The sequence below is a fragment of the Erythrolamprus reginae genome, chromosome 10 (assembly GCF_031021105.1).
Source record: "Erythrolamprus reginae isolate rEryReg1 chromosome 10, rEryReg1.hap1, whole genome shotgun sequence".
Lineage (NCBI taxonomy): Eukaryota > Metazoa > Chordata > Lepidosauria > Squamata > Dipsadidae > Erythrolamprus > Erythrolamprus reginae.
Window position 1 is genome coordinate 16,528,414 of NC_091959.1, and position 15,888 is coordinate 16,544,301.

At 42.8% G+C, this 15,888-nt stretch overlaps 1 protein-coding gene across 1 annotated transcript in view; it reads left to right on the forward strand.

Moving 5' to 3' along the window:
- Positions 1-15,888, forward strand: part of MAP2K1 (mitogen-activated protein kinase kinase 1) — a 51,764-nt gene that overhangs the window by 32,916 nt on the left and 2,960 nt on the right. Inside the window, exons 6-10 of the mRNA XM_070762673.1 lie at positions 8,418-8,542; positions 9,980-10,187; positions 12,049-12,113; positions 14,273-14,334; positions 15,711-15,756. Of these exons, the coding sequence (XP_070618774.1) occupies positions 8,418-8,542; positions 9,980-10,187; positions 12,049-12,113; positions 14,273-14,334; positions 15,711-15,756 (506 nt within the window). The remainder of the gene's footprint in view (positions 1-8,417; positions 8,543-9,979; positions 10,188-12,048; positions 12,114-14,272; positions 14,335-15,710; positions 15,757-15,888) is intronic.

Consider the following 15,888-nt stretch of genomic DNA (forward strand, 5'->3'; position numbering starts at 1 on the left):
GTTTGGTGCAACTCCAAATGGTCATTAAGCAGACGGTTGTAAGCCAAAGAGTACCTGTACAGGTAAGTCTTCAACTTACAAGAGTTCATTATTAAGTGACCATTCACAGTTACAACAGCGGTGAAAAAGGGATCATTTTTCACCCTTACAACCTCTATAGCACCCCTATAATCAAGTGATCAAAATTCAGATGTTTGGCAATCGGTTCATACTTATGACCATTACTGTGCCCCAAGGACGTGTGATCACCTTTAGTGACTTTTTGCCAAAGCCAAAATCAATGGGGAAGCCAGATTCACTGCCGTCGATAATTCAGTAGCATGGTAGTTTCACCATGTTACTAAATCATCAACTGTTGCAGTGGATCACTTAACAATTGCGGTAAGAAAGGTTGAATAGTAGGACAAAACCCGCTTAACAAATGTCTCTTGACAACATTGCAGGGTTTGCAACTTGGGCGTACTCCTCGATCCACAGCTGACATTGGAACATCATCTTTCGGCTGTGGCGAGAAGGGCGTTTGCCCAGGTCCGCCTGGTGCACCAGTTGCGGCCCCATTTGGACAGGGAGTCACTGCTCACAGTCGCTCATGCCCTCATCACCTCGAGGTTCGATTACTGCAACACTCTCTACATGGGGCTACCTTTGAAAAGTGTTCGGAAACTTCAGATCATGCAGAACGCGGCCGCGAGAGCCATCGTGGGGTTTCCTAGATTTGCCCACGTTTCTGCAACACTCCGTGGCCTGCATTGGCTGCCGATCAGTTTCCGGTCACAATTCAAAGTGTTGGTTCTGACCTTTGAAGCCCTGCATGGCATTGGACCAGAGTACCTCCGGAACCGCCTGCTACTGCACGAATCCCAGCGACCGATAAGGTCCCACATAGTTGGCCTTCTCCGGGTCCCATCGACCAAACAGTGTCATTCGGCAGGCCCCAGGGGAAGAGCCTTCTCTTTGGCAGCCCCGGCCCTCTGGAATCAACTCCCCCCCGGAGATTAGAACTGCCCCCACACTCCTTGTCTTTTGTAAATTACTCAAGACCCATCTATACCGCCAGACATGGGGGAGTTGAGACACCTTTCCCCCAGGCTTTTTTATATTTATGTTTGGGTATGTATAAACATACCCAAACATAAACATATATCCATATGTTTATCCCACATATATCCATATGTGGGATAAACATATATCCATTGTAAGATAAAATACAGGAAATAGTAAAAGGGCAGACTAGATGGACCATGAGGTCTTTTTCTGCCGTCAGTCTTCTATGTTTCTATGTTTCTATATGTTGTTTGCTTTTTTAAATATGATAGGGTTTTATGTGCTTTTTAATATTAGATTTGTTTTCGCTGGAATATTGTTTTTATTATTGTTGTGAGCCGCCCCGAGTCTTCGGAGAGGGGCGGCATACAAATCTAATAAATTGAATTGAATTGAATTGCGGCTCAGTTGTGGTTGTAGGTCAAGGACTGACTATATTTTGAGAGGATTGAAAAGGCTTCATCTTGGGCACCAATTTTCAGACCACGTTCTACCCAGGATGCATGTACGTGGTGTGAGGTTTGCCACTTATGTTGGTTTCCTGCAGAGAAGACAGGCTGGTGCCCCAGCACGAACCAGTCACAGCTCCCCAGGGGGCAAATCATGCCATTTGAGCAGGTCAATGCACTCGATATTCTCACACCCACCGGCTTGTTCCTGCAAAGTCATTATTGGACGCTCAGGTGGCGGAAATCAATACCTGCGTTCCGAGAAAATGCAAGATTGGAAATACGGCTGAGAAAAACGAGACCGACAAAGCCGTGAGAAGCACCTTGCCGGAAACAGATATCGCTTTGTGCCAAAGGGTGTGAAAACTTCAAAGCTCTTTTCTGCTCTTCCCTCCAAGCCTCCGTGATTTCCACACACTTTTAAATGGCAACCCACATACCAGCTCTTCAGCAGCCGCGTTTATTTTGTTTTTTACTTCCAAAAATTCAGGAAAAAGGAGGAGTGGGGGGAGGAGTTCTGTGTTCCACTAGGAGGGTCCCATAAGATGCCACGGCTAATGAAACAGCCATCTGTTGTGTGAACCTGCCATTGCTCTGAATGGCCTTTTCTTTAGGGGTAGGTAAGCCCAGGAATGGATGGACGGATGGATTTATTTTTTCTGTCCATCCATCCATCTATTATATCCAACTATATCTCTGTGTCTAATATACCTTTGATATATCATCTGTATAATTTATCATTTGTCTGTCTGTCTATCTGTCTATCTCTACATCTAACTATCTCTATCTTTGATCTATCATCTATTATTTATCTATTTTCTATCTATCATCTATCTATCCATCCATCCATCTATCTATTTATCATCTGTCTGTCTATATCTATATCTCTATCTCTATTCTATCTTTGATCCATTCATCGTCTATATTATTTATCATCTATCTATATATATAGCTAGATATAGTTGTTATCACTATATCTAACTATATCTATCTATCTTTGAGCTATCATCTATCTACCATCCACCCATCTAGCTAGCTAGCATCCATCTATCTGCCACACAAATCCCAGCGACCAGTTAGGTCACACAGAGTTGGCCTTCTCCAGGTCCCGTCGACTAAACAATGTCGTTTGGCAGGACCCAGGGGAAGAGCCTTCTCTATGGCGGCCCCCGACCCTCTGGAACCAACTCCCCCCAGATATCAGAGTTGCCCCCACCCTCCTTGCCTTTCGTAACCTCCTTAAAACCCACCTCTGTCGTCAGGCATGGGGGAACTGAGATATTCCCTTCCCCCTAGGCTTATAAAATTTATGCATGGTATGTTTGTATGTATGATTCTTTTCTTAAATTGGGGTTTTTTACATTACTTTTAATATTAGATTTGTTCAAATTGTCTTTTTACTGTTGTTAGCCTCCCCGAGTCTACAGAGAGGGGCGGCATATAAATATAATAAATAAATAAATAAATTAAATAAATATCTAGCATCTACCCATCTAGCTAGCTAGCTATCATCTATCCATCTATCATCTGTCTGTCTGTCTGTCCGTCCCTCCATCCATCCATCCATCCATCCATCCATCTACCTAGCATCCATCTAGCTATCATCTATCCATCCATCATCTGTCCGTCCATCCATCCATCCATCCATCTTACCTATTTATTTATTTATTTATTTATTTATCTATCCTATCTATCCTTCCGTTCTTGTGGTTTTTAAAGCACTTTGTATCCTTCAAGTGGAAGCATCTTTTCCACTGCTTGATGCCTGCTTTCCTCGAACTCGGCCCCCTGCTCCTCCTCTCTCCCTGCCTGGGTGGGATGAGTGGCAGGTGGGCTTTCTTCCTTTCTTTCTCCGGGAGCCTTAATGCAGGGCTAATGACTGGATAAGTGCTGTGCTCTGCTGAGTAGTGTCCTACGCCCACGGGAGGGAGGAGGGGGGAAAGGGGGGCTGCTTGCAAGGCTTCAGTCTTGGCGGAGAAGCCGTTGCCTGGTTACCACCAGCCTTCCCGCGGTGAAGAGGAGCCTCCCAATATGTCCTCACCTGCCTTGCAATCTGGTGCTTCTCCTAAGACTTCAAGATGCTGCAGGAGGAAGATGTTGGCTGCCGATTTACTTCAGGTGGAAGAAGCACCACCCAGAGGAGCAGGAGACCTAGCGAAAGGTGGATCCTGGCTTGTTCCACAATAGTGGCTTGTAGAGACTCCTGAAATATTCCTGCAAATCAGCGCTGGCTGTTGCTTTGGGTTTTGGCAGACAGGTAGTCCTTGACTTATGACCACAACTTATATTGCTAGACAGTTGTTAAATGAGCTTTGCCCCATTTTACGACCTTTCTGGCCAATGTTGTTAAGTGAATCACTGCAGATAATAAATTTAATACTTGCGAATGTCAATTCCCAGAATTCTCCAGCCACCTTCAAATTGCCAAAGTTGAACCATAGCGGCCTTGAGGGCAATTGCCTGGCTCCCTCGTCTTAATTAAACTGAAATGTAAGAGACATGAAATCGAATGAAATGTTGGCCGCGGTGAGTCCATCAGCGATCTTAGGAACCAGATTTAGGACACGTTTTAAATTCCGTTACAAAGTTCTAGCAGGCTGGAGTTGTTTTTGGTTTATGGTGAAAACACAAGGCCAGCCCCGAGGTAAATTCCTATCAAAAGCCTTCCTTCAAGCCAGTCCAGTTTTTCAGGATATTTATTTACTATAAATACAGTGGTACCTCTACTTAAGAACTTTACTTGTTCCGTGACCAGGTTCTTAAGTAGAAAGGTTTGTAAGAATAAGCTATTTTTCCCATAGGAATCAATGTAAAAGGAAATAATGCGTGCAAACCCATTAAGGAAAGAAATAAAAGCTTGGGATTTGGGAGGGAGGAGGGGGAGGAAGAAGAGGAGGAGGACAGTTGCTGCTGAAGGAAGAAGGGAAGGTGAGGGGAATCAAAAAATCCAAAACTTAAAAAAAAAAAGAGGGACTGCACCAGAGAGAGAAACCCAGGGAGAATGGCAGGAAACTGGCCGGGCCTTGTGCTGCTCTTAAATTTCCTGGGAAATTTTTCCAGGTTCGGGTTCTTAAGTAGAAAATGTTTCTTAAGAAGAGGCAAAAAAAATCTTGAACACCCGGTTCTTATCTAGAAAAGTTCTTTAAGTAGAGGCATTCTTAAGTAGAGGTACCACTGTATCTTGAATATATGTATGTATTTATGTATATAATAGAAGGACTAAGGAAGACATGATAGCAGTGCTCCAATACTTGAGGGGCTGCCACAGAGAGGAGGGGAACAAGCTATTTTCCAAGGCACCAGAAGGCCAGACAAGGAATAACGGATGGAAGCTGACCAAGGAGAGATTCAACCTGGAAATTAGAAGAAATTTTCTGACAGTGAGAGCCATCAAACAATGGAACAGAAGTTGTCTACGGAGGTTGAGAGAGATCCAACACTAGAGACCTTCAAGAGAAAATTGGACTGCCATCTGTTTGGTGTAGGGACTCCTGCTTGAGTAGGGGGTTGGACTAGATGACCTTCAGGGTCCCTTCCAACTCTAGTAAATCTGTAGAGGATATTTATTTGCCGCCATCTGACTATCATGCAATTCTGGGCAGCTTACAGGCCAATAAAACGATGTTATATAAAAGGCTAAACAGTGAGATGATAAGTACAGTACAATTAACAAAGAAATTGATGATCAAAGAGAGATCCATACAAATACAAATCTAATTAATAATAATAATAATAATAATAATAATAATAATAATAATCCAACCTAGAACTAAGGACAAATTTTCTGACAGTGGGAACAGTTAAGCATTGGAATATCTTCTACAAAGGGACTGGACAACCATTTGTCTAAAATGGTAGAGGGATTCCAGCTTGGGCACGGGATTGGAGTAGAATGGGGTGTCCAATCTTGGAACTTTAAGACTGGTGGACTTCAACTCCCAGAATTCTTCAGCCAGCTGGGACTTGGTGTCCACAAGTCTTAAAGTTGCCAAGCTCGGAGACCCCTGGACTACAAGACCTCCATAGTCCCTTCCAACTCTGTTATTCTATGTTCTATAGTGGGGGCTATAATAATAGAGTGAGGTGGGTTCATCTATGTAATCTCATTGATTTCTTTGACTATGTCACAAAGGTGTTGGATGAAGGTGGTGCCGTGGATATTGCCTACCTGGACTTCAGCAAAGCCTTTGATACGGTTCCACATAAAGAGCTGATAGATAAATTAGTGAAGATTGGACTTAATCCCTGGATAGTTCAATGGATTTGCAGCTGGCTGAAGCATAGACACCAGAGGGTTGTTGTGAATGGCGAGTATTCTGAGCAGAGTCAGGTTACAAGCGGTGTGCCACAAGGGTCTGTTCTGGGTCCTATTCTTTTTAATATGTTTGTGAGTGACATAGGGGAAGGTCTGGTAGGGAAGGTTTGCCTATTTGCCGATGACTCTAAAGTGTGCAATAGGGTTGATATTCCTGGAGGCGTCGGCAATATGGTAAATGATTTAGCTTTACTAGATAAATGGTCAAAGCAATGGAAACTGCAGTTTAATGTTTCCAAATGTAAAATAATGCACTTGGGGAAAAGGAATCCTCAATCTGACTATTGTATTGGCAGTTCTGTGTTAGCAAATACTTCAAAAGAAAAGGATTTAGGCGTAGTGATTTCTGACAGTCTCAAAATGGGTGAACAGTGCAGTCAGGCAGTAGGGAAAGCAAGTAGGATGCTTGGCTGCATAGCTAGAGGTATAACAAGCAGGAAGAGGGAGATTATGATCCCGCTATATAGAATGCTGGTGAGACCACATTTGGAATACTGTGTTCAGTTCTGGAGACCTCACCTACAAAAAGATATTGACAAAATTGAACGGGTCCAAAAACGGGCTACAAGAATGGTGGAAGGTCTTAAGTATAAAACGTATCAGGAAAGACTTCATGAACTCAATCTGTATAGTCTGGAGGACAGAAGGAAAAGGGGGGACATGATCGAAACATTTAAATATATTAAAGGGTTAAATAAGGTCCAGGAGGGAAGTGTTTTTAATAGGAAAGTGAACACAAGAACAAGGGGACACAATCTGAGGTTAGTTGGGGGAAAGATCAAAAGCAACATGAGAAAATATTATTTTACTGAAAGAGTAGTAGATCCTTGGAACAAACTTCCAGCAGACGTGGTAGATAAATCCACAGTAACTGAATTTAAACATGCCTGGGATAAACATATATCCATCCTAAGATAAAATACAGAAAATAGTATAAGGGCAGACTAGATGGACCATGGGGTCTTTTTCTGCCGTCAGACTTCTATGTTTCTATGTTTCTAATCCAGGAACCACCTTTAGAATGGAATGCCGACCGAGATGAAAGATGAAAGGAACTGAACTGGCTTTCAACATCCCCGAATCTGTTTTAGATAACTTTATGGCTATACTTTCCTCGGTATCCCTTTAACGTTAATATGTTAGTGGCTTTCAATGGCTGTTCCTGGGCCTCTAAATGAATTCCATGCATCTTCTCCGGTCTCGGAGGTCTCTAGAGCAGTGTTTCCCAACCATGGCTGCTGGCTGGGGAATTCTGGGAGTTGAAGTCCAGATATCTTCAAGTTGCCAAGGTTGGGAAACATTGCTCTCTGGTGACTCTGCCTAAGGCCACGGTCGATTCCGTGGGATGTTTAACATTTGAATCACGTTTATCCCTTTCCATACAGGTAGTCCTTGACTTCCAACAGTTCATCTAGTGACTGTTCAAAGTTACGACGGCACTGCAAAAAGTGGCATATAACCGTTTTTCACACTTACGACCCGTTGCAGCATCCCCAGGGTCACATGATCAAAATTCAGACCTCATATTATTGCGCCTAACTCATATTTATGAGCTCCTGGGTCATATGATCCCCTTTTTTCGACCGTCTGAGAAGCAAAGTTAATGAATAAACCAAATCCACTTAATAATTCTGTTACCTTGAGCAGCTGCAATTATTCACTTAACATCTGTGGCCAGAAAGGTCGTAAAATGGGGGCAAAACTCGCTTAACAACTGTCGCGTTTAGCAGCAGAAATGTCCAGTTCAAATGTAGTCGTGAGGACCACGTTTAAAGATTTTTTTATGTTTATTAATTGGATTAATTGTACTATTGTATCTCTGTATATGCTGTGAGCCGCCCCGAGTCCTCAGAGAGGGGCGACATGAAAATCCAATTAAATGAATAAATAAATAAATTTATCTCTGATGGGTTGCTCCTTTTTATTTAAGGAGTTGAATACAGTGTTCCCTCGATTTTTGCAGGTTTGAACTTTGTGAAAAGTCTACAACACGGTTTTTCAAAAATATTAATTAAAAAATATTTTGCGTTTTTTCCCCTATACCAAGGTTTTTCCCGCCCGATGGCGTCATATGTCATCGCCAAACTTTTGTCCGCCTTTAATAAATATCTGTTTTAATAAACTTTAATAAACAACCCTGGTGAGTAATAATCTAAATGGTTGCTAAGGGAATGGGAAATTACAATTTAGGGGTTTAAAGTGTTAAGGAAAGGCTTGTGATTATTCATAGCCAAAAATGGTGTATTTACTTCCGCATCTCTACTTCGCGGAAATTCAACTTTCGCGGGCGGTCTCCGAACGCATCCCCCGCGAAAATTGAGGGAACACTGTATTGTGTCTTTATATATGCTGTGAGCCACCCCAAGTCCTCAGAGAGTGGCGACATAAAAATCCAATTAAATGAATGAATAAATAAATTTATCTCTGATGGGTTGCTCCTTTTTATTTAAGGAGTTGAATATTGGTCTGGGACCGCAGCATACAGCACATGGATGGATCTTGCCATCTGCCATGCTCTGCCAAAAGGAATAGCTGTCCCAGAGCTAAAATATTTGAAATATTCTTCATTTTTTCCTCCCCCTTTCCCGCTTCCTCTTCTCTCCCTCCAGATGTGAAGCCCTCAAATATCTTGGTCAACTCGAGAGGAGAAATCAAGCTTTGCGATTTTGGGGTCAGCGGCCAACTGATTGACTCCATGGCCAACTCTTTTGTGGGCACGCGATCATACATGTCGGTAAGTGCAGGCCATGGGACAGCGGCTGTTGAATTCAAGACATAACAATGGCTGATTAGTGTAGGGATCAACCCAGGGCCAGGTTCCACTTACCTCCACCGCCAGTCCGCATTGCAATGTTTCATGCGCGCTCACACAAATGTGCATCCCCCTCATGCGATTTGACTTCCATACATGCTCAGAAGGTGGATTCAGCCAGAAACACAGCTAAGGGGAAATTTCCTGACAGTGAGAAGATTTAATCAGTGGAACAGCTTGCCTCATGAAGTTGTGGGTGCTCCATCACTGGAGGTTTGCAACAAAAGATTTGTTATCCATTGGCCTGGCATAGTGTAAGAACTATGGATCCAAGAGGAGATTGGACAGCCATTTGTTTGAAATGGTGTAGGGACTCCTGCCTGAGTGGGGGGTTGGACTAGATGACCTACAAGATCCCTTCCAACTCTAGTAGTAATTTAAATATGTTAAAGGGTTGAATAAGGTTCAGGAAGGATGTGTTTTTAATAGGAAAGTGAACACAAGAACAAGGGGACACAATCTGTAGTTGGGGGAAAGATCAAAAGCAACATGAGAAAATATTTTACTGAAAGAGTAGTAGATCCTTGGAACAACCTTCCAGCAGATGTGGTTGGTAAATCCACAGTAACTGAATTTAAGCATGCCTGGGATAAACATATATCCATCCTAAGATAAAAATACAGGAAATAGTATAAGGGCAGACTAGATGAACCATGAGGTCTTTTTCTGCCGTCAGACTTCTATGTTTCTAATCTTAAAAAAAAAAAAAATACTGCCTTGGGCAAGTGATTGGGCTAGAACAGTGTTTCCCAACCTTGGCAACTTGAAGATATTTGGACTTCAACTCCCAGAATTCCCCAGCCAATGAATGCTGGCTGGGGAATTCTGGGAGTTGAAGTCCAGATATCTTCAAGTTGCCACGGTTGGGAAACACTGGGCTAGAAGACCTCCAATGTCCCTTCTAGTGCTAGGGTTCTATGATATTTCTTTTGGAGAGTTTCAGATTGAAGTTGAAGGCGTACGATTGAGACCGGAGTCCAGAGTCGTATTTTTTACAGTCAGGTTTGGAGCGGTTAATACTAAGTTTGTATCTTGTGTGCTCTCGTGTTGTTGTGGTTGAAGCTGAAGTAGTCAAAAAGGGTATTATTAATCAAAAAGGAAATGTTATATGGGCCATTCTGCTTGGCATTTACGGAATCCCCAATTCCACTGCTGAGCTTGGTAAGCTTTCAAACTCTTGAGTCCACCCCCTTAAAAGCCAAAAACTTTTAAAAGTTTGAAGAAATGGAATAGTTTCACATCATCCATTTTTCTTCCTCCGTCACCTTTTCCATGCCGTGACTTGCCGGGCTTTGGCTGCGGCACAATGGACATTTTCCAACCATTGTTGTGACTCGTTCCGTCTTTGTGTCCCCCCAGCCGGAGAGACTGCAGGGGACTCACTACTCGGTACAGTCGGACATCTGGAGCATGGGGCTCTCCCTGGTCGAGATGGCCATCGGCCGGTACCCCATCCCTCCACCCGATGCCAAGGAGCTGGAGCTGATGTTCGGCTGTCCGGTCGGGGCCGACTACCCTGTCTCAGAGACGTCTCCCCGCCAGAGAACACCAGGACGGCCCATGAGCGGTAAGGGGGCCCAAACTGGCAGTGCCACCTTGAGGGGGGGGGGCGCTGAAAACAGATCGCTCCTTTGAGAAGGGAATCCGGTGGTGACTGGGGTTTTTAGAAAAGTCAGTGGGTGTGAACCCGGGGTGGATTTAAATCGAAACATTTAAATATGTTAAAGGGTTAAATAAGGTTCAGGAGGGAAGTGTTTTTAATAGGAAAGTGAACACAAGAACAAGGGGGCACAATCTGAAGTTAGTTGGGGGAAAGATCAAAGGCCATTAAAAGTTAAGCATGGTATGTCTGTGTGTATGTTTGGTTTTATAATAAGGGTTTTTAGTTGTTTTATTATTGGATTGTCACATGCTGTTTTTATCATTGTTGTTAGCCGCCCCGAGTCTACGGAGAGGGGCGGCATACAAATCCAATAAATTATTATTATTATTATCTTCACGTCATCAGTGGTCACTAATCGGCCATCTGGTCCAAATCAGGAGGAACCCACCCCTCGTGTGAACATGTTATGGCAGTTGTGTTGGGATGGGTGGGCCCAGGCAGCACAGGCCATGCCAAAGCAACCTGATCCTTCCAGCATGGATTGGGTAGGGGAGCTTTGATCTTCAGATCTGCCAAACCGTCTTTAGAGAAGAGGACATTTCTTCCCACTGCCCACACCTGCTTCTACCAAGGCTTGGCTTTCATTCGGGCAGTCCCTGCTTGGTTACAATGTGAGACCGCCTTTTGCCATACGAATCCCAGTGGCCGGTTAGGTCCCACAGAGTTGGTCTTCTCCGGGTCCCGTCAACTAAACAATGTCGTCTGGCGGGACCCAGGGGAAGAGCCTTCTCTGTGGCGGCTCCAACCCTCTGGAATCAGCTCCCTCCAAAGATTAGAACTGCCCCCACCCTCCTTGCCTTTCGTAAACTCCTTAAAACCCACCTCTGTCGTCAAGCGTGGGGGAACTGAGACATCTCCCCCTGCCTATGTAGTTTTTGTGCATGATATGACTGTATGTATGTTTTTTATATATTGGGGTTCCTTGTTTTTAGACTTTTTAAAATGTACTATTGTTATTTTAGATTCTAATTATTAGATTTGTCATTATGTATTGTTTTTATCACTGTTGTGAGCCGCCCCGAGTCTACCGAGAGGGTCGGCATATAAATCTAATAAATAATAATAATAATGATGATAATGATGATGATGATAATAATAATAATAATAATTTCCTGACAGTCTAGGCAAGGCATTTTCAAATTTGGCTAGCTAATGATGTGTGGACTTCAATTTCCAGAATTCTCCAGCCTGCCTTCCTTCCTTCCTTCCTTCCTTCCTTCCTTCCTTCCTTCCTTCCCTCCCTCCCTCCCTCCCTCCCTCCCTCCCTTCCTTCGTTTATTCATTCATTCATCCATCTGGCCTTTATTATTTTTATGAATAGTTCAAAGTGACGAACATATCCAACACACCTTCCCCCTCCAACTTTGCCCACACCAAACAAGCCTTTGAGATGAGTTGGGCTAGGACTGACCCCAAGCCACCCAGCCAGCTTCCATGCCTAAGGCTGTACTGGAACTCAGAACCTCCTGATTTCTGGGCCAGCACCTTAATCACTACACTGAAATTGGTCTATGTATGCTGGCTGGGTTATTCTGGGGGTTGAAGTCCCCACACCCCAAGGTGGTTGAGTTTTGAAAAACATTTTGTCTTTAGCAAACATTTGCTGACAAAACCTACGCTGTCTTCATCAGCATTTCTGGAACAAATTCCAAGACATGCCACTGAAAGAATTTTGGAGACAAATAAGTCTCATCGGAAAAGAATGAAAAATAAGCTACACACCAAAGAGTGAAATTAATTTTGTCCATGTGTTATCATTTTTCAGCCTACAGTTCAGACAGCCGACCACCTATGGCCATCTTTGAGCTCCTGGACTACATTGTCAATGAGGTGAGTGGAATAATAGTGGGTCTTCTGTTTTGTTGTCTCCTGCTTTTTGCTGTCATAAGAAGAATCTCAGAATCATGCTGTTGTGATGGACTCTTTCCCTGGATAAGAATATAAGAAGAGCCATGCTGAATCAGGCCAAAGCCCATCGAGTCCAGCATTCTGTGTCACACAGTGGCCCACCAATTGTCCATGGGGATCTTGAGCAGAAAGAGAAGGCAAAACCCTCCCTTTCCCCTGACCCCCAACAAATGGTACTCAAGGGACTCCTGCCTGCCTCAAAAACCACCGATATACTTGGCATCCATGAATCTGTTTAATCCTGCCTTGAAGCTATCAAGGCTGACAGCTGTCACAAACTCTTCTGGAAGTGAATTCCATCAACCAAGGACCCTCTGGGTGAAGAAATATTTGCCTTGATTTGTCCTCGCTTTTTTACCTAGGAGCTTTAGGGAGGGCCCCCTCGTCCTAGTATTGTGTGATAGAGAAATGAATTTTTCTCTATCCACCTTTTCTATCCCGTACATGATTTTATACACTTCGGTCAAGTCATCCCTTAAACGCCGTCTTTCAAGGCTGAAGAGACCAAGGTGCTTCCATTTTGAGGTCCTCAGAACCCCCGAGGAGGTTCAGCTGATGGCTGGGATGTTCCCCCAAAAATCTTTGTCAATGGTGGACATCTCATGAGATAGACAGTCTCACCCAAGATCTTAGCAAGACCGGATATGCAAAAAAAGGGTATTTAGGGGCACATCTGAAAGTGAGGCATCCTTTCCCAGTCTGACTGAAACTCTTCTAAGAGGCGCATGAGCTGCAACACCTGTTTCTGTGGCAGAGTTGGCCTTCTCCGGGTCCCGTCGACTAAACAATGTCGTTTGGCGGGACCCAGGAGAAGAGCCTTCTCTGTGACGGCCCCGACCCTCTGGAACCAGCTCCCTCTGGAACCACCTCCCCCCGGAGATTAGAACTGCCCCCACCCTCCTTGCCTTTCGTAAAGTTCTTAAGACCCATCTCTGCTGTCAGGCATGGGGGAACTGAGACATCTCCCCCGGGCCTATACAGTTTATACATGGTATGTTTGTGTGTATGTTGCTTTTAATAATGGGGTTTTTAGCGTTTTTTAAATTATTAGATTTGTTCTTACATTGTTCTTGTTATTGTTGTGAGCCGCCCCGAGTGTACGGAGAAGGGCGGCATACAAATCTAATAAATAATAATAATAACGTTAAAGTCAACCATTGCAGGCTCAAGAGGCAGCTAATGCCAGGATGCGAAAAGGAGTTTTAAACCAAGATGGTTTGTTGGGCCTTCTCTGCTGAATAGAGTCAGATTGAACTGTTTTCTTTCTTGGTGTAGCACATGTGAATCCCTTGCCTCTTTCCCCAAGGCCGTGTTTCGGGTTGGCTTCATGCATTTCTATCACACCTTTCTTTTAATTTTCAGTAGTATTTCTAACAGGACTAACAGATTCTGCAATAGCTTTGTTCCCTATGCCATCTATCTAGTATAACTGGGCAGTGTTGTTTCCCTGTGTCAAATAATATACATATGGTATTCATAATTTTGTCATGTTTATATAGTATAAAATTGGAGGTAGTAATCCTTTAAGAGCTGTATGTAATGAAATTTCATTTTTAATGTATGCCAGTTAGTGTACATTCAAAGTGACATAGTTATTCTATTCCATTCCATTATCTATTCTATTCCTAATTTTCTTCTCATTTTTATTCCTATTCCTATTTCAATACTATTCTAATATTCTATTCATTATTATTCTATTATTCTACTCTACTCTACTCTACTCTACTCTTATGTATGTATGTATGTATGTATGTATGTATGTATGTATGTATCTATCTATCTATCTATCTATCTATCTATCTGTCATCTATCTATCAATCTACTATCTACCTACCTATCTACCTACCTAATCTATCTATCTATCTAATCTATCTATCTATCTATCTAATCTATCTATCCGTCCGTCCGTCCGTCCGTCCATCTATCATCTATGTATCTATGTATCTATCTATGTATCTATCTATCTATCATATATCTATCATCTATCTATCTATCTATCTGAATTAAAAATGCAATGAAATAAATCCCTGAGTTGCAAGATCGTTTCTCTTTTCATTTTGACTCCTTTGGTTTGCTTTCAGCCCCCTCCAAAGCTGCCAAGCAGGGTCTTCAGTCCAGAATTCCAAGACTTTGTGAACAAATGGTGAGTTTGCTCTCCAAAGTGTTTCCCTTTGGGGGGAGGGGGTGTTTGTCAATGAAAACACAGTGGGGGGGAGGTCGTCTTTCTGAAAAGGCATTTTGGTAACTAATAAAATGAGGTCCGTTTCTGCCCTTCTGGACCACACTTGCTCACAATTTAACATGATGGGATGGTTTTCAAGGGTTTTTTTTCTTTTGGTCACTCAATGACCATACATAGTTTTTGAGTGATGTGCTGGGATGCATGCTCCAGCAATTGGGGTGGGGGAGAGTTGATAGATGGGCAGAGAGGGAGAGGTGATGATAGATAGATAGATAGAGAGAGAGAGAGAGAGAGAGATATAATAGATAGATATAGATAGATAGATAGATAGATAGATAGATAGATAGATAGATAGATAGATAGATAGATTAGATAGAGATATAGAGATAGATAGATAGATAGATAGATAGATAGATAGATAGATAGATAGATAGATAGATAGATAGATAGATAGATAGATAATTGATTCATTAAAATATCCAGGAAAATCTGATCTCTTAGGTATATCAAATCAGTATGACAGTTTCTTTGAACATAGTTACATTTTGATGCACTTTAAAATTAGGCAGATTTTGGCCAACCACCAATGATCTCATCCATAATACACCAGGATGTCTTCTTCTGCTGCTGTTTGTTTTATTTTAATTTTTTAATTTTATTTTGATCTGTGAAATGTAATGAAAACTGGACCACGCATTTAAGCTTCGTATTTTGGCTTCATTCAGCCTTTGCATGGAATCCAGAACTACAATTCAAAGTGTTGGTCATGACCTTTAAAGCCCTACATGGCATTGGACCAGAATACCTCTAGAACAGCCTGCTACTGCACGAATCCCAGCGACCGATAGTTGGCCTTCTCCGGGACCCGTCAACTAAACAATGTCGTTTGGCGGGCCCCAGGGGAAGAGCCTTCTCTGTGGCGGCCCCGGCCCTCTGGAACCAACTCCCCCCGGAGATTAGAACTGCCCCCACCCTCCCTGTCTTTCGTAAACTACTCAAGACTCACTTATGCCGCCAGGCATGGGGGAGTTAAGATATTCTTTCCCCCTAGGCCATTACAAGTTATGCGTGGTATGTTTTTGTGTATGTCTGGTTTATAATAAGGGTTTTTAGTTGTTTTATTAATTGGATTGTTACATGTTGTTTTTTATCATTGTTGTTAGCCGTCACGAGTCTACAGAGAGGGGCGGCATACAAATCCAATAAATAAATAAACAAACAAACAAACTACAGTCCTCCAATTTAACATACACCACATCCATGATTCTGTTGTGGGTATATTTATGTGTGTGTTTATATGTACATCAGCTACAGTGTATAACTTTCCTTTTTGACAGCTTGATCAAGAATCCGGCGGAGAGAACAGATCTAAAACAGCTTATGGTGAGTGAATTCTTCCTGGGTTTTTTTGAAGATCCACATTGCAAGATTCCTCCCCTTGGAATCCACTGGTTTCATCAACATGCTAAAATGGCTTCATTGAAGACTTAAGAAAGTCAACATGCACAATTTCCA